At 44.9% G+C, this 22,410-nt stretch overlaps 1 protein-coding gene across 3 annotated transcripts in view; it reads left to right on the forward strand.

Annotated features, from left to right (window-relative positions):
* Nucleotides 1-22,410, forward strand: part of PAMR1 (peptidase domain containing associated with muscle regeneration 1) — a 168,957-nt gene that overhangs the window by 107,494 nt on the left and 39,053 nt on the right. For all 3 annotated transcript variants that reach the window (XM_030864695.2, XM_030864694.2, XM_060303360.1), the window contains 2 exons: nucleotides 9,520-9,696; nucleotides 15,171-15,299. In XM_030864695.2, the coding sequence (XP_030720555.1) occupies nucleotides 9,567-9,696; nucleotides 15,171-15,299 (259 nt within the window). In that variant the 5' untranslated portion in view covers nucleotides 9,520-9,566. The remainder of the gene's footprint in view (nucleotides 1-9,519; nucleotides 9,697-15,170; nucleotides 15,300-22,410) is intronic.

Genomic DNA, 22,410 nt, shown 5'->3' on the forward strand with positions numbered 1-22,410 from the left:
GAAAGAATAAGACTTTGGCCCCAGAAAGCGCTGGCTTCTAATCTTTCTTCTTTCACCTGAAAACTGTGCCACCTGGGACAATTTATTTACCCTCTCTGTTCCTCAGTTTCCTCATCTGTGAAATGAAAAAAATGATACTTCCTTTGAAGGGTGGCTCTGAGGATTCAGTGAGCTGGTATGTTTGAAAGGTTCAGCTCCATTTCCGTGGGGGCTGGGACCCAGGGAGAGAGGAGAATGCGCGAGGAGTGACAGTGTGGGGCAGAGTGAAGAGGGGAAGGAAGTGAAAAACTGATTTTTGCTTCCCTACCCCTCCCCAATGTACTAGTGTCAACAAACTAGATTTCTAGGGAATCCATTCTAAGTTTTATCACTGCTGATACCCAAAAGGGGGTGATGGAGGCGTTGACTTTCCAGCTATTGTTACCTCGTTAACAAGAGGAGCTGTGAGCAGGGAAAGACCAAGGTCACTGAAGTTGGGAATCCAGCCAGGCTGGGACTGAGGGTCATGGTGATGGGATGGTTCTCAAAGGCTCAGGAGGAGATATTGAGTCACCAAGGGCCCCAGTAACCGTTCCATCACCCCTGACTCACAGCATTTCTGTCTGGGATTTGCCTGGCGTCTGTTATTGGCCGCATGGAGTGGGTGGTCAGACCTTCAGGTGGTTAGGAATGTTGTGTGTTAGAAATCAATTCAGGGCGTTGAGATAGCACGAGAGGAGGCGGGGGAATGAGTGGGGATGAGAGTGGAGCCCAAGGTGCCTAGCTGCAGGACTCTCTGATTCCTACATCTTTTTTCTCCCTTTGGTCTTAGATGGTTTATAACATGCAGGACAGTAAAACACTCAGTAGAAATTTTCATTAAATGTGGTTAGAGGGGAGGGCTGTGGGGTTTTTGGTGGGTGCAAAGGCAGACCCTAACATCACGGAGGAGCGGGCGCGTGATGAAAACGCCTTTCTTTGCCACCTGCTGGGGTGGCCTGTGGTTTGACAACTGACATTTCCACTGTATATGGAACAGTCTGACTCATGTTTTCATCAAGAATTCTCTGACCTTTTTCAGATTTATCTTAACAACTATCATGTCAACATATTTCCTTAAAACCTAGTGTTGAAAGCGTGCCACTTGGAGACGATGCGAAGGAGACACAATTGCTCCCTCTACCATCCTGTGAAGTTAACCCCCTGCTGTTTGAGGGATTATCTTGTCAGCAGTAGAAATACTCAGTGTTGGAGAGCCTTAAAGCAAGCTCCTGGCTGATGAGGGGCTGTGAAAATAACACTGACGGCCATGATGACAGCCAGCTCTCTCTCACTCATTTGTTCATTTGTTCACCACATCTATGAAAGCCAAACCTGTGCCAATCGGTCAGCATTGTTTTCATTGCCTTGGTATTTGCATGGATAAAACAGGACTGAGCGGTTAAGTGTCTTAGGTTTTCCAACGTGAATTCAGGAAAAACCAGAGCTGGACCAATATAACTCAACTCTTTTGCGGGCCTCTCACTGTTGTGGCCTCTCCCGTTGCGGAGCACAGGCTCCGGACACGCAGGCCCAGTGGCCACGGCTCATGGGCCCAGCCGCTCCACAGCATGCGGGATCCTCCTGGACCGGGGCACAAACCCGCCTCCCCTGCATCGGCAGGTGGACTCTCAACTACTGCGCCACCAGGGAAGCCCCAACTCTTCACTCTGGATAGGAGATACCAGGATGGCTGCCCCAAGTGTGGCAGCTGAGGAATGGCTTGGGCAAAGCCTATGATACCAAAGTACTCTGCATCTCTTTTTTTATTTGTTTACCCCGATTTTAAAAAGAGGGGAGAGAAGCAGTTGCACATATAGGATAATGATGCAGCAGTTTAAAATCACTTTTGAAGATTACTTAAGGTCAAGAGAAAATGTGATTAAAGTAAAGAAGAAGAGCAGTTTCTTTTCTTTTAAAAAATATTTATTTATTTATTTGGCTGCACGGGGTCTTAATTGCGTCACGTGGGATCTTCGTTGCCACGTGTGCGATCTTTAGTTGGGACCTGTGGAATCTACTTCCCTGAGCAGGGGTTGAACCCAGACTCCCTGAATTGGGAGTGCGGAGTCTTAACTGCTGGACCACCAGGGAAGTCCCGAAGCAGCACAGTTTCTTTTCTTCTTTTTTTTTTAGCATCTTTATTGGAGTATAATTGCTTTACAATGTTGTGTTAGTTTCTGCTGTACGACAAAGTGAATCAGCTATACATATACATATATCCCCATATCCCCTCCCTCTTGCGTCTCCCTCCCACCCTCCCTATCCCACCCCTCTAGGTGGTCACAAAGCACCGAGCTGATAAAAAAAAATAATAATCATAGGTTACCAGCTTTGAGAGGCAAGAAGATAATCTACACATCTAGCATTTTGTACGTGTGGATATGTATGTCCACTGAAAGAAAACAATTGAAAGATAGACAATATAATATTAAGGTTATTTCTGAATACTTCTTACTCCTTTATGTATGATCTTATTGTTTGAAGCTTTCACAAGGCATCTTTTGCATTAAAATATGGAGTGTTTTATATAGAAAAAAATAAATATTTTGTCTAATGGAAGAGTTAGAGATGAATGAATGCATATGGTGGCTGGAACTTTGTAAGTTCAATTTTGCTATGTGATTATGGGCATGTGCTTGACCTTTTGGTGCCTTGGTTGATCCCAAAGTGGTGCTCTGTGTGTTCTTGGTGCTCAGTTTGTGCTTATTTCCTGGGAAGCACTGACAGGATAAAACTCATTTGCAGCTTAATAACTCTTTGTTCTCAAACATGGAAGGCAAAATAACAGTTGCTCAACTACAGCAGCCCCTGAAACTAGAGGTTGTCCTGGCCTGTTTCCAGGCTAAGGAAGCAACAGGCTGTTCACCCCCTCTCTCAACCTGGAATTCTGTGGGCCTCCCTTCCCACTCAGAATTCCCTAAAAAACGTCTTTGGCGTTTCTCTTTGCTTCTTCCCTACTTAGCTCTTTTCATCACTGGTAAAGTGAAGAGGTTAGAGTAGCTTATTTTAGATTACAAGGAAATGTATTACCTACCTCACTGGGTCATCTTGAAAATTAAATTGCATAAACAATATAAAAGCCCTTTAGCTAAACAAATGCTAACGGAATTTAGCATGCATATAGGAAAACATTCAGTAGCTTCTCCTGCTGTTGGTATTTCTTTAAATCCTAGTTTCTGGAACTGACCTTTAGCATCATATTGAAATCCCCTGAAATTTGTACAGCTGAAGCCAAATGACCAATGTGCCCTTTGTCCATTTAATTCTGATAAATGGAGAAGGAAAAGTCCAGGAGATCACTTTTGTCTGCTTATTGTATTTTCAAACCTCTTCAGCTGATCAACTTTAAATATTTCTCATAGAATATTTCACTTACCTGTTTGTTTCTTACATGTATGTTTTATTTGTTTTTGTTTTTGTTTTGCGGTACGCGGGCCTCTCACTGTTGTGGCCTCTCCCGTTGCGGAGCACAGGCTCCGGACGCGCAGGCTCAGCGGCCATGGCTCACGGGCCCAGCCGCACTGCGGCAAGTGGGATCTTCCCGGACTGGGACACGAACTCGTGTCCCCCGCATCGGCAGGCGGACTCCCAACCACTGCGCCACCAGGGAAGCCCACATGTATGTTTTGGGGGCACTTTCCTGTCTCTGTTCCAGCGAGGGGAGAAGGAAGGGTGATGGACTTACCAGACCAGAGGAGCCAAGTCAACAAAAGCATTAAAACCGTCCCCTCTTCCATCACTTCCGTATTCCTGAGAAGTGGTCTTATCTTGGCAAATAGATTTTCATTTGTGATTTTACTTAAACCCCCTTAACCCTGCAAGTCCTGTAGATTTGGTGCTAATGTCCCTGCGTGACCATCCACTTGTTCTCGTAGCATCCTACATGTCCTCATCACAATGAGTGATCGTGTGTTTGTGGGATCCTTTATTCAATGTCTACTCCTCTACAAAACTGTGAGTTCCATGGGGCTGGTAATGGTGTCTGTTCTCTCCACTGTATCCCAGTACCCAGCCTCCTACCTGGGATGTAACAGACACTCAATGAATACTTGTGGGGTGAAACAATGAATTCATCAGTTCACCCACACCCTTAGCACTGTGCTCAGTGAGAAAGCTGAGGACCAGAGTGGTTAAATGACTGGCTGTGGGTTAACCTTTCTTTTGAGAAGACACAGTTCGTTAATTCCCTGTGGATACTGTAACATATTACTACAGACTTAGTGACTTAAAACAGCGCAAGTGTATTTTCGTACCATTCTGGAGCTCAAGGGTCTGAAATGAGTCTTAGGAAGCCAAAATCTAGGTGATGGCAGGCCTGTGTTCCTTCAGGATGCTCTAAGGGAGAATCTGTTTCCTTGCCTCATTCAGCTTCTAGAGGCTGCCTGCGTTCTTTGGATGGTGGTCCCTTCCTCCATCTTGAAAACACATCACTCCTGTCTGTCCAGTGCTTCTGTCCTCACGCCTCTGCTTCTGACTCTGACCCTCCTGCCTCCCTCTTATAAGGATCCTTGGGATTACCTTGGTCCCACATGGACAAGCCAGCATTCTCTACCCATTTCAAGAACCTTAAATCAGTCACATCTGCAAAATTCCTTTTGTCTTGTAAGGTAACATTTTCATGGGTCCTGGAGGTAAGGATATGGATATCTTTGGGGTTACCACACAGAGTCCTTGGAAAGGAGCCAGCTGGCTGACTTGGCAGACAGCACAGAGATGGGTTTCCCTGGGATCATTCCCTTTGGCTAAGATGATACAATACTCTGGACCTTACCTATAAAATTATTGTAACACGTTAGGGAGGGCAGAGGTGGGCTTGCTCATTGAAATAAAGAGAAATGCCATTTTAGGGCATTAATTTCCCAGGTAAAGGGAGGCCCGCAGTATTCCATGGCTGGGCCAGACGTGGACTAGCCACCTGCTTAGGGAAAACAGGCTTTGCCCTCTACTGGAGTAGAGCAGACCTTACTTGGCCTCCCATATTTTATTACAAGGCTTATAAAAGCTGCAAACAACGTTTATTCTGTCAGTGTCCCCCAAGAGTCATTAGTACTTGTAAATTCTTAGAAAACCTAGAAGGATGGAGTGCTTGCCCTCGGGTGGGCAGGGGGAGGGGTAAGACATGAGCCACACCCCGCAGGCATATTAGATGTTCAGAGAGTGGAGAAATCATACAGCTGGACAAGGCAGGGGCTGGTGCCAAGGAATTGAGACCCAAGTTGGGTAACCTGGACCAACTGTTCTAGACCCTTCACTATGGGAGGGAAAGTGCCCCGGTTCCGATATCAGCAAATTATGGGGCGGAGCCAGCTCTCCTGGCTCAGCTCCGAGCTGGACCACTGGACGGAAATATTTGACTGTTGAAGGGAGGGTAGCTCTAGAGTGGAGGCTGGTTCTTTCGACAAGTATTTATCCAGCACCTCTTGCATTCCAGGCCCTTCCCTAGCTGCGGTGAACAAGTTAGGTATTGTTCCTACCAGCTTATGGTCACGTAAGGGAGACAGATGAGTTTCCAAGTAAATGGAAACATAGAAAGGGATTATAAATTGTGTAAGGGCCATGAAAGGAAACAATTGGGATACCGTGATAGAGAATACTATGGAAGGAGGGGCAGAGGCACAAACTTCAGATGAGAAAGTCAGCGAGGACTGTTCTGAACACGTGTTATTTACACTAAGGCCCAACGTTTTGACAGAGGCAGTGGGGAAAGCAAATGTGAAGGCCCTGGGATGAGCAAGACCTTGATGGTTTTGAGAAATAAAAGGTGGGAAATAGTGCCAAGGAAAGGTTGCAGGGCTCAGGAGAGAGCAGCTCTCAAAGGCCTTGGGGGCCATAGCAGAGCATTTAGGGTTTGCTCCAAATGCAGTGGGGAAACAACCTAAGCATTTAATTAATTTATTTATTTTTTATTTATTTGGTTGCACCAGGTCTTAGTTTTGTCAGGCAGGCTCCTTAGTTGCAGCTCGCAGACTCCTTAGTTACAGCTCCCTGGCTCCTTGGTTGCGGCACGTGAACTCTTAGTTGCAGCGTGCATGTGGGATCTAATTCCCCGACCAGGGATTGAACCCAGTTCCCCTGCATTGGGAGTGTGGAGTCTTCTTAACCACTGTGCCACCAGGAAAGTCCCAACATGAATATTTTATGTAAGGAGTTGATATGTGGTACATTCAGAAACTTAGATCCTTGAGAAATATGGATGTCAATAGTGTTTTTCTTCTTAAGCTACTAGTTATCGAATGTTCATTATATGCTGGGCACTGTGTTAAGCTCTTTATATACATAATCTTATCTAGTCCTTTCAGCTGGCTTCTGAGTTAGATAAAATGTACTCATTTCATTGGATAGTAAACTGAGACTGAGTGAGTAAAGTAACTTAGCCAAGGTCATATACCCAGTAAGTAGCAAAGGTGGGATTCCAAACCCAGGTCTGTCTGATTCCAATGCTTAAGGCTTTAAACCCTTTTTTTCCTCTCACTAGTTTTTCAATATTAAAAAAATATGATAAAAATAACAAAATTTTCTACATTAGCCATTTTAAGTATACAGTTCAGTGGCACAATATTTGTCCTTCTATGTCTGGCTTCTTTTACTTAGCATGTTTGCAAGGTTCATCCATATTGTAATTTGTATCAGCATCTCGTTCTTTTTCATGGCTGAATAATATTCCACATTCAGAATAATATTTTATGCTTATACCATGTTTTGCTTATTCACTCATCTCTTGATGGACGTTTGGGTTGTTTCTACCTTTTGGCTGCTGTGAATAATGCTGCCGTGAGCACTGGTATATGAGTATCTGTTGGAGTTTCTGTTTTTGATTTTTGGGATATATGCCTGGGAGTAGAATTTCTGGGTCATAAAATAAGTCAATGTTTAGCTTTTGAAGGAACTGCCAAACTGGTTTCTAGAGAAGCTGCATCATTTTACATTCCCCTGAGCAATATACACGGGCTCCAGTTTCTCTACATCTTTGTCAATGCTTGTTATTTTCCTTTTTCTTTTTTTCTTTTTTTGGATTGTAGCCATCCTAGTACATATAAGGTGTTATCTTGTTGTGTCTTTGATTTTCAATTCCCTAATGACTTGTGATGCTGAGCATCTTTTCATGTGTTTATTGGCCGTTTGTATATCTTCTTTGGAGAAGTGTCAGTTCATGCATTTGCCCTTTTTTTTTTTTTTTTTGCGGTACATGGGCCTCTCGCTGTTGTGGCCTCTGCCGTTGCGGAGCACAGGCTCCGGACGCACAGGCTCAGCAGCCATGGCTCATGGGCCCAGCCTCTCCGCAGCATGTGGGATCTTCCCAGACCTGGGCACGAACCCACGTCCCCTGCATCGGCAGGCGGACTCTCAACCACTGCGCCACCAGGGAAGCCCTGCCCTTTTAAAAATTGGGTTGTTTGTCTTTTTGTGGTTGAGTTGTAGGGGTCGTTTACATATTCTGGATATTAAATCCTTATCAGACATATGATTTCCAAATTTCCCTCCATTTTGTAGGTTGTCCTTTCACTTTCCTTTGTTGCACAAAAGTTTTTAATTTTGATAAATCCAATTTATCTGTTTTTCTTTTGTCGTTTTTGGTGTCACATCTAAGAATCCAAGTTCATAAGTCTAAGATCATGGAGATTTACTCCTACGTTTTCTTCTACTTTCTTTTACTCGTAACCATTAAGTTCTCTTCTAGATTTTTTTTAATAAATTTATTTATTTGTTTTTGGCTGCATTGGATCTGTTGCTCGGTGCAGGCTTTCTCTAGTTGCTGTGAGCGGGGGCTACTCTTCGTTGCAGTGCATGGGCTTCTCATTGCAGCTTCTCTTGTCGCGAAGCACGGGCTCTAGGTGCACGCGCTTCAGTAGTTGTGACGTGTGGGCTCAGTAGTTCTGGCTCTCAGGCTCTAGAGCACAGGCTCAGTAGTTGTGGCGCACGGGCTCAGTCGCTCTACGGCATGTGGGATCTTCCCGGACCAGGGATCAAACCCGTGTCCCCTGCGTTGGCAGGCGGATTCTTAACCAGTGCACCACCAGGGAAGTCCTCTCTTCTAGATTTTAGAAGTTATTCACTTCATCCAGCCAAGTTAGAAACATGAGAAGCTCAGCTAAGTAAGTCCTGGTGTCTGTCCTGGAGGGGCCCACAGAATAGAACGGGAAACAAAATCTCAGTAGTGACAATATCATGGTGGTCTATGCTGGTTGTTCCCAAATGCCAGTGTGAGGATCTTTGCTGCCCCACCAGTGTTTGTAGAAAAGAAAAGAGGAATTTTTTCATAAAACTACATGTATTCAATCTAAGGAACTGTCCCTTATTATGCAAGCGGTTCCTTTCTATGATGCTAGAATGTTCTTATGACAGAAGGTTGAGAGAAGATGGTGAGAGTTTCTTTAAATTGGTCTACTTGGCAAATTGAGAATGAACAGTTCTGTGTCAGACTTCCAAATTTAGGGGAGGAAAACAGAAAACTAAACTATGAAATTCAAGAGGTTAGAAGCCACCGCAGATATTAGGGTTGGTTTATATGGGCCTACAAGGCGTGTTGGGGATCCCTCCCTGGGGTTTTTAGGGAAGCCTGATTCACTTTCTTCCTCAAATATCTGACCTATTTCTGCTTCAATCGTCATCTTTGTGCAAAATTTTTAGGAATAGAGAGTTGGGGCAGGAAGAAGAGCAAATCAAAGCTAGGTCTGTTTCTTAGCCTGGATTCCTCCAGGCAGCCTCCGACTGATTCCTTTTATAGTTTTTGCCAAATGATTTTTCTTTTTCATTACCTAAGGTATATTTTAAAAAAGACAGACAGAAAGAAATTCCACCCAGAAAGGAGCACTTTTTTTCTCATGGGAAAGAATGCTCAGTTGTTTTTAGGGACTGAATGAAGTTCTGCCAATGAGTTCACTCTTGTAAAACATTGAAATTCTCCCAAACATACTAATTAAGATGGTTTTTGTCTTTTCTGTTGGTTTTAGCTTTGAAGATACCGTAAAAATGGCATGTTGCAAAATCGAGGAGCCAGGTTTGGAGGAAATGATGTGGTTCCTACTTGGCATTCAGCCTTGCACTTGATGGACCTAGTCTAGAGAGTGGTCACCAAACTTTTCTGATGGCCCAAGAGCCTGGGCTGTACCGTACAGTTGTGCAGTTTAATGGTTCCTTCTGGAATTGCGCAGTGCACAACCTGTGTAGCTGTAAGCCTTGGCCTGATGTACCCCGGCAAAAACAGAAATGAGCACAGACACTCAGGAAATGTATGCTTGTTTATAAGTTATTTATGTGTATGTGTGTCAATCCATGTAGATTATATATGGATAAAACATGATTTCTTTTTTTTGATTAAAAATTAAAAATGAATAGCAGTTTTAACAAATTTCATCTGCGCCCCAGTGGATGGTTCTGAACATCCTTCAGGCAGGGTGACACGTTTGTAGGGCAAGGTTGCTTCTTGGCAGTAAGGTACTTATGGGTCTTACCTGTTCCTGCCAGGCCCTCCATCTCACCTTCTGGTTTCTGTTTCAGAGTACACAGTCATTAATGAAGGCTGCCCCGGAGCTGAGTGGAACATCATGTGTCGGGAGTGTTGTGAATACGATCAGGTTAAATGTGCCTGCCCTGGAAAGAAAGAAGTGGTGGGTTATACCATCCCTTGCTGCAGGAACGAGGAGAATGAATGTGACTCCTGCCTGATTCACCCAGGTGAGTGTGCAATGGGAGACCTCAGGTTGCCTTCATGTTTTCTGAGGTCAGTAATAGGAGCACGCTGAACACTTGAATTCTGACAGGTAGACATCAGGAGGCTGTGATGCCATGATGATTAAAAGTGGCATAATTCAACCCACTCTAACTACAGGCAAAGGAATTGGAGGAGTTAGTACCCTGTTCAGTGTTAAGCTTACAATGCTGTAGATTTATCTACTTAGTCACTCATTTAACAAATAGACTGAGCAGCTCCTTTATACCATGACAGGTAGTGGGAATACAGTAATTTTTAAAAAGACACATTCCTGGCATTTCCAGAGCTTACAGCTTAGTGGGCGAGATGGAGGAGTAAACAGGTGGCTGTAATGCAGCCTGGCAGGTGCTGTGACAGAGAAGCATGGGTACCATGGGAGTCTGGATGCGGATGTGGGTGGATGACTTATTAGAGGAGGTGATATGTGTGCTGAAGATGGAAGCAGCAAACTGAAAAGCATGAAGGGGAGCCAGTCGAGAGGTCAGGCCATAGAGAATAGCATGTGATAAGGCCCTGTGGCAAGAGAAAGCATGGAGTTTAGGGAATCGCAAGTAGCTCAGTCTGCCTGGAGGGGTGTGTGTGCGTGTGTGTGCGTGCGTGCGTGCGTGCGTGCGTGCGTGTGTGTGTGTGTGTGTGATGAGAAACATGGAAAGAGATAGATCAAAGACTGAGAGAATAATCTGAAGGAGAGAACAGGGGGCTCCAAGCCAAAGGGCTTTGGAGGCTGTGCTATGATGTTTAGGCTACATCCTGAAGATATTTGGTAACATTGGAGATCTTTTCATTAAAAAGGTAAAAGCTGGGCTTCCCTGGTGGCGCGGTGGTTGGGGGTCCGCCTGCCGATGCAGGGGACGCGGGTTCGTGCCCCGGTCCGGGGGGATCCCACATGCCGCGGAGCGGCTGAGCCCGTGGGCCATGGCCGCTGGGCCTGCGCGTTCGGAGCCTGTGCTCCGCGGCGGGAGGGGCCGCAGCGGTGGGAGGGGCCGCAGCGGTGGGAGGCCCGTGTACCGCAAAATAAATAAATAAATAAATAAATAAAAATAGAAGTGACCTCAGTATAACCTTTGCACATTTGATCCAGAAAAGAAACCTACCGTTCCAATTCCCTGATGGTGAGAATGGTTTGTAGGGAAATAGTTGAGTAGTGCCTCCAAATTTTCTAAGGAAATTTTGAGAGCTAAGCCAGGGTCTCCTGACTAGGGGTCCTTAGCAGGGATTCTGAAGTCTTTGAACAATTTTCAATATTTTCAAAAGCCTAGCGATTACTGTTATGAGGGTGGGGCTTTGATTTAATGAGCTGGCATGAGGTCGTGGAATAAATAAGAGACCTTCATAGGCAGTGCTGTGCGCTTCCTACTGCATCATACAGAAGGGCATCAACGTCTGCCACGCCTGCACCCAGCATCTTATTACATCATACAGGAGGCGCCCAATATTATCACGCCGACTGGTGCTAGGAAGGATCTTTCAGACTGAGTAGTGAAGAACTGTCCCATATCAACCATCTGGTTGCCCTGAAAGGAGAGGCGAGAGAAAGGCTTTTTTAGAAAAAAAGATTTTCAAAAATAGTGAATTGGTGTCCTAGCAGTCCCTACTGGTGATCAAAGAGGTTTCTCTGTGTGTGTGTGTCATTATGAATGCAGGCATTTTAATTTATTTATATGATTTAATCCATTTCAGTCATTATTTATTTTAATGCACACAACTCATAACACTGGGTGCCCCTTTATGTCTTTCTGTGTTCTTCTGACATGACTACACTGTTTTTGAAGACTTCTTGATTTCTCGCATGACAAGATATTTTAACCTCTTCTTGTATATTTTCTACCCCAGATCTGGAATCAGCCACTTCTCAAAACAACTTTGGTCTGAGACCACGATCTGGTCACCTGAGGTGTGCCTTGCTATTGGACTGTCATTGTTACAAGGTTTTGTTTGTATGTTTTTTTAAGTGGATGGAGCTGGAAAACATGTATTTTTTAAAATGAATTTTTGCTGCTACTCAAGTTCAAATGTAATATTCCAAGGTTGTTAATTAACTTCTTTGATTTTATATTTGTATGTCTTTTCTCTCATGGTGAAAATCCTGTTTCCTGATAATATTAACTTAATCACTTACTTGCTTTATCTTATAATTGTACAAAACAGCTACAGCACTATTGGTATTAGTAATAAGACCACTGATGATAGTGATTTTTATTCACCTTAGAATATATCTCACTGAGTATATAGAGTCAAAATACTATGTTTTAAAGCCAATTGATGTAGTTCTTTTGTCTGTGGTGTTATAACATCTACTTGATGTGTAGTTAGGTTTATTGTTTCTATCTGTTTTCTATATTTGACAATACAAGCAAATATGTGTGTGCATTTCTGTATCTTTCCCCTTCTTGCGCAAAAGACAGCATGCCATAAACACTGCTAACTGCCTTGCTTTTTTCTCTTAACAATATATGCTGGAGATCACTCACGGACAGTAATAAAGCAGTTTTTTTTTCCGTTTCTTTTTACAGTTGCATATAACTGCATCATGTGGATTACCATAGTTCATGAGTCTTTGGGTTGTTTCTAGCTTTTTGCTGTTATAAATACTACTATAGTGGATGGCCTCAGGCATACATCAGCTAGTATTTTTGCAGCATATCTTTGGGGTACATTCCTGGAAGAAGAATTGCTGCATCAAAGGGAGGTGCATATGTCATTTTGCCAGCCTTTGCCAAATTCTCCTCCAGGCATTGGCATTCACAGCAGCCGTACGTGAGCGTACCGTTTTCCCGAAGTCTGCGACAGAGTGTGCTGTTTTGGAATTTTGTCAGTCTCAAAGGTGCGAAATGGGATCTGAGCCTGGTTTAAGAATTTCTATCACTTCTATCATTATGCTGGACAACGATTCTTTCTCTTGTGATGGCAGTAATTGCACGAGGATCGATGTCCAGGGGCGTGGTGGTGGGGATGGCAGTGCTGACGTCCAGCAGTGGCCAGCGGCACTGGGGCCCTCAATGGAGCAAGGTGGCTGTGTATTTTCGTGCGTTTCTAGGCTGTGTAGCTTGGACCTCGGTCCTCTAACCCTTCTGGCAATACCGTGAGCTACTTAGCATCTTTTTAACACAGCCTTGTTCATCTTAAGCACCAGGCTGGATTTTGTGGCTTGCAGCTAATGGCCCGGATGTTACTGTGCTGAGAGCTGGCAGGGTCGTAGAGGGCGGACTCTGAGTCCATTGGCCTCCTTGGTGGCACAGTGGGTAGGAAATCGGACGGGAATGTGGCACATGGGTGAAGATGGCCTTTAAAAGACCATCTTTTAAAGCAGTCTTTTAAAGGACCACTGGGACCCAGTTATGGGCCATGTGAAATTTGATGAATCATATTAGCAATTCTTTTCTGGTCGGAAGAGACACTGGGAGAGGGAAGCAAAGTCAGGATGGTGTGCAGAGAGAGAGCTACAAGTCTCTCCCCTACAGAAATCACACATATGTACACTGCATGTATATACTACAGGCCAATGAAAACCTAATTTTAGCCAAAAGCAAAGAAGTATGCTCTTAGCCCAAGGAAATGCTGGTTATCTTGAACGGCTTAGAAGCCTGGATTATTCATCCATTCATCCATTTATTTATTCACTCAAATCTCAAATAATAATATTTCTGGAACTCTTATTATATGCCAGATACTGTATTAAGTGGGGGGGATATCATGTTGAACACGGTGCAGCCCCTGATTTCAGTCTGTACAGGAAGACAGGCAGTAGGCAGTTAAAATTGAGCATGCTATATGCTATGGTGGGGATAAGCCAGGAGGAGGTATGGGAATGCGGAATAATAATAAGAGTTCATGTTTGGGGGGTACTTGCTATGAGCCAGGCCCTTTACAAGTGTGAATTTAATTTATAAGACAACTTTATGAGGTAGGCACAGTCTTTAACCCTGGGCTTACAGATGAGGACATTGAGGTACAGAGAGCTTAAGCAATTTGCTCAAGGACACACAGCTGGACAATGGAGGCGCCAGAACTTAGCGCTCCGTTTTAATAAGTGAGATTGGATTATCTCTACCTTTCCTCGCTGTCCCCCACCCCTCAGGAGACCCTTGACTAGGGTCTGCTCAATCCTGTCTGGTGTGGCCTGCTGGTCGGGGGGAGCCTGACACCTTCCAGGGTGAGCCCATTACTAGGCATTAAGGTTGTTTCGGACGGCACACTCTGATTATAGAAGTGTATGCCACAGAAGAATATTTAATGGAATGGGAAGATGGTTGCTATCTATTATCAAATTAAAAGGTAAGTTATTAAAAACAGAATGTACAGTATGTAGTATAAGCCTAATTTAAAAAAATGTGTTCATATATATAGAAAGAATTACTGATCATTTTCTCTGGGTGATGGAAGTTTTGGTGTTTTTAATTGAATTCTTTTTGCTTGTCTGAATTTTCTAAATATTCCATAATAAACATGTAATATTTTTATAAAGAGAAAAAATACCCTGTTTTGATGGATTCTACCTTTTACTACAGGTTATTTCATTTTGCATTAAAACATCGGCCACAAATGAAACAAGCCAGACACAAAAGGCCATATATTGTATGATTCCATTCATATGAAATGACTAGTGGATTACTGGTTGCCAGGGATTAGGGCCGGGGGTGGGGCTTGGCGAATGGGGAGTGACTGCTAATGAGTATGGGGTCTTTTGTGGGGAAGGTGATGAAATGTTCTAAAGTTAGATAATAGTGACGGTTACGCAACTCCGGGGTATGCTAGAACCCACTGAATTGTACACTTTAAAAGAGGGAATTTTATGGTATGTGAATTATCTCCATGTAGACTTTTTTATAACTAATGCATTAGAACCAAAATGTGCAATCCGTCTGGAAGCTCATTACTAAATGTTTTTGACATCTCATAGTACTTTTCAGGTTACTGACGTTACGTGAGATATGGCATCCCTGTAAAACGTGAAAAATTTACAACCAGCAAGAGGGTTTTCCTTCAGTACAAACAACAGTGTAATTTAGATTTGGTTTTCATATAGTAATAGGCATTTGCTGTCAATTAGTCTTAAATTTGGAGGTATTTTCATCAGTGTTATTTGCTTGATAAAACATAGTGATTACAAAATAATTTTAAATAGCATTGTGTTTTATTGAAACTTAAAGTTCATAATTATGACCAGAAATGGAATTAAAAAAAAAAAAAAAAAGCCATCAGCCACTAACTAGGAAGTTGGTTCAGACCACCCTCCTAAACTCCTCAGTCTGAATTCTGGTGCCTCTAACGTCTTCCTAGGAATGAGCATTTTTAAATAAGGACTTTGGCACCTTTCTAGGTCCAGATGCCCTTAGTTGAGACAAGGTCCTGGGAAGGTCCGTAGTTTCTCTCTCATGCAGCCCATTAGAACCTGCATGTGCTTAATCTAACACCCTTCTGCTTGGAAAATTTTCAGGTTGTACCATCTTTGAAAACTGCAAGACATGCCGAAACGGCTCGTGGGGGGGTACTCTGGACGACTTCTACGTGAAGGGCATCTACTGTGCAGAGTGCCACGCGGGCTGGTACGGAGGAGACTGCATGCGTGAGTAGACCCTGACATAGCTCCATCTCTAGCGTGTGCTCCTTTAAAGTCTCAGCTTTGCCATGGACTAAGGTTTATCTTATTGGACTCTGAATTCTGGAAAGTTTGTGGCCAGAGGGCTTTCTAGGTAAGACTGTAAAAAGCAAAGATGTGTTTCCATCTGTTGGGTATGGATTGTGGACTTCTGTTTGGAATTGGCCACAGGAGGTTTCTGTCTGTTCTTAAATCTTCCCCTCTCTCCTAAATGAAGCCAATGCATTCTGCACAGAGCATGCCTCATGTCCACTGAGAAGCAATTGCACGTTGTCATTGGTCAGCAAGCAGTGAATAAGGCTTCAAAAATGCTAAGTCTGTAGTGCATTTAACATACGAATTTCTATTGGAAACCTTCTTGTGTCCTGGGTTAAATTCCTGGAACCCATATCAAACGGTCATCATGCCACGTGTCCCAGGAAAGGGATTCTTTCTGGGTTCTGCTTGATCTCCGAGAATTACTAAATCTTTATTAGGTCCCCCTCTGAGTCAATAATCCTTTGAAAATGGAGTGGAAATCTAACCTGTCTCAGTTTAAGATTCCCCTCTGCAGCAACTGAGAGTCAGGATCTGGAGCAATGTACAAACTGTCGTCGTTTCGTTAAAAGCCTATTTCACATGTTTCCTATTTGAATCAGGAGCAGTCAGGGTGGTCTTAGAGTCTAAGTAATTTTACTCTTATGAACGATATTTCCAGTCTGCAGAAATAGAGGATGGAGTGCTATTGGTGTTCTTCGCTTGATCAAACCTGTTGCAAAATACAAGAGTCTGGGGCAAAGGGGGAGGAAGATACCTAAGTCTATGTGATTTCAGACCCCATATTCTCAACCATAGTACTCACCTACCTCCCAGTGGTGAGTTCTTCCTAATAGCTCTGTTTTCTCTGCAAAGCAGGGTATGAAATCTCTAATGATAGCAGAGTAGAAGGGAAGCTGAGGCTTGAGAGTACCAAAGTTTTGGGACAGCCACGTGATGAATGAGGAAATGCACCAGCTAGCGATGATTTAAAGCATGTCCAAGCAAGGCTGAGCACCCAGTTGAAGCTGGAACTCCTGTGTAGGTGATGCAGCCAGGACAGGTGGATGATGCTCTCTGGCAGCATGGTAGCAGAGATGAATAAAAGCAGTCATTTGGTTGATGCAAGAGTTGGCTGAGACATGATTGTCCAGGGGTCCAGGTTGGGTAGGGCATGAAACCAAAAAGAACCGGGTAAAGAGAATAGGGACTGGAGGTCTCGATGAGATGGAAAAGCAGGCTTAGTGATAATAAAGCAATGGAACATGTAGATGGAAGAGGTATTGTGGTCAGAGAACAGAATTTCTAAGTTGAAGCTTTCAGGGGTGGTGGTGATAATGTGTTCATATAGATTTGTCAGTTTTTGCTGTGTAACAAACAACCTCAAAAGGACAGATGTGTATTTTTCTCTATCCTGGGTCTGTGAGTTGGCTGGGGTTTAACTGGTTTCAGCTGGGTTGGCCTGGGTTGAACTCTAGGGTTCAGGGCTCAGACCAAAGGGGAAACTTGGCGTGTGGTCTTCTCAGAGTGGGTCACAGAAGCACAAGAGGCCAAGCCAAACACACAGCCAAATTTAAGGCCTCTGCTCACATCACGTTCACTCATATTCCAAGGAAGTCACATGGCTAATCCCCAAATCAGTCAAGTATGAGAGTATATTCCATCCCAAGGGGAAGAGTACAAATATTTCCTAAACAATACTCTAAACACTCTGTGTGAGTAAGTGGGTTTGTTTATCGGACTAGGCAGAGAAGGGGAAGAATATTTGCATGTGCGAGGTCAAAGACAGAAGGACTGCATTTGCCCCAAGAAATCCTGTAGGTGTGTCTTTCCAAATGGTACCTATTGGTTGAGTCCTGGGTTTAGCCTCAGTGTAAGAGCTGACTGTGTATGGAGTCTGATTGGTTGGATTAGTCATGGTGGCCATGTGTAGGATCAAAGCCTTCTCAAGGACAGCAGAACTGGCTCAGGGCAACTGGTCATCACAACTAGGCAGGCAAAGCGGAGCACACATGCCCCCATTCATTAAAAAAATGCTTAATGAATAAATCTACCCATAACCATTCAAAAAATATTTCTTGAATGGATGCTCCCAGGTGCAATGATGAGCAAGACAGATGTAGTCACTGCCATCTTAGAGCTTGAAAATTAGAGAGGAGAGACCAAAAAACAAAACAAAACAAAAACCAAAACAAAATAAGAGTGTGGTCAATGCTATGAAACAAAGTGATGGTCATACTCCTGTCTCATTCTTTGTTGGTTCAGTTATGCTTGTTCAATTCCGTGATGTTTGTTCTGAAAGCCTCATTCCATACTGTGTATGTTACCTGATTACTGTCCTCATTCCACCCAGTTATGGATATTATCTGATCACAGCCACATACACAAAGGAAGCATTTCTTATGGATCACCGGGCTGGTCACCAGGGAATACAATGAACCCTCCGTGAGTTTACAGTACATTCGTGGAAACAGGGCTTGACCCTAAGAAGACATTGATATGTTGTTATTAGCTTCTTATCACCTACAGCTCATACTGGCACTAAATAAATGTGAAGGGAATTCATAAGAGGAAGTAATTCATTTCAGTATTTGTTGAATGTCTGCTCAGTGCTGGGCACCATGCTGCCTGCCTCTGTTAAGGGGCAGCTGAACACTTGGGTGGTCTGTGCACAGCTGGGGCACGGTGCGGGAGCCAGGTGGCAGTGCAAGCATTTACCCAGTAGATGGCGCCCAAGCGATCCTTTCAGGCCCTTTAATCCTGGAGGAGGAAGGCTTCCTGCTGAGCCCCGTTGTAGCGCCCTGGCATTTTTTTCCTGAGTGCCATATAGAACCTTAGAAGGAAAGAGGAGTGCAAATGCCAGAAGGTATCAGCCTCTTTTATATTTGAGTTATAGAGCATTCAGTACTGAGCAGTCGTGGTAGCACCTTTATTTGCTCCCTGTCCTTGACAATGCTTGTCACAGTTGGTATTAACCTAACTTCTTAGAGTCTTAAAATCCATTAGGTGATTGATTGATTCATAACCACTGACAAGTTCCATTAACCAAGAGAATTGGAGAAGGGCTGGAGGTCACTGAGCCCAGGAGACAACTTTCTTCACATCTTCCTGGCCAGGAAATATTGGTTTAGTAATCTCAGAATATTCAGGCTAAGAAGCTGATTCCTTCTTTCTCCAACTTTCTATTTTGAAAAGTTTTAAATACACAGAAAGTTGAAAGAATACTTCATTCATCCTTTACCTGGATTTACCCATTATTATTATTTTCCCACATTTGGCCTGCTCTCTCTTCTTCTGCACTATGGATTCATGAATTTTCTTTTTTTTCCACATTTAATAGCGCTACCATCATTTTTTAATGCTCAAATTGTCCCAGAATTGGCCACCGAAGACCCTTTAAGCCCACTTCATCACATCATTCACTGAGCACTTCCTTGCTTCTTGGCCACCGTAACCCCCCACCCTCTCCCCAAATGTTTCAAGTTCACCTTGATTGTTTACATACAGGTCGGGGACCAGCTGTTTCTCCACGAATGCTGGTTCCTTTTGTGGGGAATGGTATTTAGGAACTGTGATCTGGCGCTGGCCATGAGAGACACTGATCTCTAAAGTCAAAATCAAGGCTTCCTTTCAAAGCTTCTTAAACAGGAAAGTTGAGTTCTTAAGTGGAACCACTCTGCTGACTTCCAGAGTGAAGTTTATTTAACTTGGCCTTCAGACCAAGTTCCTAAGCCACCAGATGAGATGAGCGTGAGAGGGCCCGAGAGCCACCCGGATGCCATGCTTCTAGGTAGCACTGAAGTGATGCCAACCCTTCGGGCCCCAAAGGATCTAGGGGAGGTAAGAAGGTTAGGAAAGCAACGTAGATGAGAGAGGATTTATGGGGAGAGATTATAGGCCCTTAAAACTTTTTTCTTATCTTAGTTATATTATAGATAGAAGCAGAGGAGCAGAGGAACTGGCCATCAGCTGTGACCAAAACTGTTTGTGGGGCTGGAATATCAGGCTGGTCCTTGAGCCATAACCAGGAATGATCAAGAGCAAATGAGAGAGAGAGGGGGAGAGAGGGAGACAGGAAGGGAAGAGAGAAGGAGGGAGAGGGAGAGAGGGAGGGAGGAAAGGAGGGAAGAAAAGAAGGAAGGAGGGAGAGCAGGAGAGAGAGGGGGAGGGAGAGAAAAGGCTCACAAATCTGTGTGTGACTGAGTTACTGATTTAAGGAGCCATCTTCCTGGGAGAGCATAGAGTCACCTGGGTGGAGTTACTGAAAACTGGCTCATCTTCCTCTGGGCTTTTGTGTCCTGACACTTCCAGGAAAGGAACAATGCCCAATTAGGAACAAATTGGGGGTGGTATTATGTGGTAGTTAACAGCTGGGCTTGGAACCATTAGGACCTGGATTTTAATCTCTCCCCTGACTTTGGGCAAAGTTACGCAATCTTTGTAAATCTCAGTTTCCTCATTTACAAAATGGGGAAAATAATAGTGCCCCCTCAGAGGATTTTTGTGAGGGTTAACTGAAGTGCTGTCTATAAAATTCCTTAACATGGAGTCTGGTATATAGTAAGTGCTCAATAAATGGTAGTTGCTATTGGTATTATTACTAAACCAGAGCCTTGAAGGGAGCTCTTTTTCTTTTTCTTTGTTGGGAAGGAAATCAATGTAAGGCCAGAGAGGAAGAATAATAAAATGGAACTTCCCAAGGTACAAGAGAATATACACTGGCCATGAGGAGGTTATCTTCTCAGGACCACTGGTATGGGGGGATGGGCTTCAAAAATGGTTTGATTGGGCAAGGAGATGTTCGATTTAATCCGGCATAGTCATTCATTCAGTTAACAATTAATTAAGCATCTACTCGATGCATACAAAGGTGTGAGCAAGACAGACAAGGTCCCTGCTCTCACAGAACTGTGTCGTGGAGGAGACAAACATTTAAACCACCATTATAAAGTATCAGATTGGTTGGGAATATAGGCCAAATCACAGGATGAGCCATGAAGTCATTCCTGGACATCTAATGAAGACCTGAGCCCCTGACAAAAGCCATCACTTAGCACTTATTTTGAACCAGGTATTGTTCTAAGTACCTTCACGTACAAACTCATTAATCCGCATCACAGCCTTTTATAGGTGAGGGCATTGAGGCGCAGAGGGGCTGAGTAACTTTCCCGCTTGCTGTCATACAGCTGGTAAGTGGCAAAGCCAAGGTGCCAGTTCAGAGGCTGGGCCCCAGGGCCCAGTCTCTCATCCTCTATACTAAACCGCCTCTTGATGTGAGAGGCCCGTGAGGTCCTCACTCCGAGTGCCTGTCTGAGGGCCTAGCAGGTCAGGGTAGGATGAACCAAATCACATGGGAGGTGTGAGCTTCCTTGCGGCTCCCGGTCCTTCCCATGTCCTCATCCAGGCTTTTGTTCTGCCATCACTGTCGGAGCTCCTGGGCCTACAGGCTTTAGGGCTTCAGCCCATGATGTAAAGAGGCTCCTAGGAGCCCTGGAGCGGTGGGTCAGAACCTGAGCTGTCACCTGTGATTCCTGTACCAAATTTGTGTCTCAGATCCAGACAAGACTCGAGACGCGACAGCATTAGGTGCCATTTACGGAGGGTTTCTGTGTACCAGGCACTTGCTAAATGCTCTACACACAATATCTATCTCATTTAATCCTCAAACAAATAAGAACTTATCAACAACAACAACATGGTAGCAGGTCCTCCTATTATGCTTATTTCCACGTGAGGGAACCTTGGCTTGGAAAATCTAGAGAACTTGTCTCGGCTCCCACAGCTTGGAAAATCTGAACTGAGATTACGACCCGGTCGTGCTTCCAGGCTGCCCCTTAACCATTGTGAGTCCTGTCTCCTGAGTGCTGTTTGAAGGAGGAAGGAAAGTGCAAATGGCTTTTTAGGTCAGAATGCTTTCTTTAGTCCTTCCCCCGCCCCCATCCAAGAGAAAAGATTAAAGAGAAAAAAAAAAAAAAGCACTGCTTCTCAGAAGTATGTTGTGTCTCTCTCCTGCCTCTCCCTCCTTGCTTCCCCAGCTGGAGATAACAAGACTTGTCTGAATGCTGGGGGTGTTCATTTTTGCTGGGAACCTTCCGCTCTCTTTCTAGTTTAGCAGTTCATGAAGGTTTCCTTTCAGCTCTGTAGAGGCAGAGTCTATCCAGCTCTCTCTCTTGTCTGGGTTTGTAGCCAAGGGGAAAGATGGGGGAGGGGGCGGCCTTGGAGATGAGTCCAGGATTCGAGATCCCAGGGGACAGTCTGGCTTGGCTGGCAAAATTCCCTGCACACACACACGCGCGCGCACACACACACGCACGCGTACATACACACACCCTCTTCCCCTGCAGCAAGACATGGTCAGGGAATCTGAGCACTTCGTCTGGGCCATTGCCTCTCTGGTCTTTCAGACTCAGGACCACCTGCTTGGTTGGCCAGCCGTACTTCCTTGGCGGGGACGCTCACCTGTGTTTGGTGTTCTGCTCTTGACAGAGGGTGCAGTGAGTCTGCCCCGCGCCCGGACCCTCCGACTCAGACGCCCACGTGGAGGTGGGAGTCGCTTGGTGTGAGGAGGGAGCAGAGCGCCTTCTCCTTTTCCCGGTGCCCAGTACCCTCCGCCCAGAGCACATCTCTGAGAAGTGGCCTCTTTGTCTCTGGCTGGTTGGAACTTGTCCCCGCTCCTGGGACCGACTCTGCCCTCCCCTCTGGAGTGAGAAGGAAAACATCATGAGGGACCGAGGCGTCACATGTGGCCGGGAATCCTGGCTGCTTCTGAAGGACGGCCCCTGGGCCCCAGGAACAAGTGGTCTTGCATCTCAGGTGGCCGGGGGCCAGCCCCCCGGGGTGGGTGGGGCTCCCGGCCCGCTGGAGGCCGCACGAGACCCTGGGGCTGGCCAAAGACCCTGTGGTCTTGCCAAGAAGACCTGCCTGGGGAGGGGCACCAGCTCCCCGTGGACCTGCGGGGTGGGAGGGCAGTGACACTGCTGTCTGATTCCAGGGAAGAAACCAGAAGCAGGCTGGCGGCATCTGCTGCTGATTCCGACTTGGGGTCCCTGCAGGAGGTTTGCTG

Source organism: Globicephala melas, chromosome 8 (genome assembly GCF_963455315.2).
Source record: "Globicephala melas chromosome 8, mGloMel1.2, whole genome shotgun sequence".
Taxonomy (NCBI): domain Eukaryota; kingdom Metazoa; phylum Chordata; class Mammalia; order Artiodactyla; family Delphinidae; genus Globicephala; species Globicephala melas.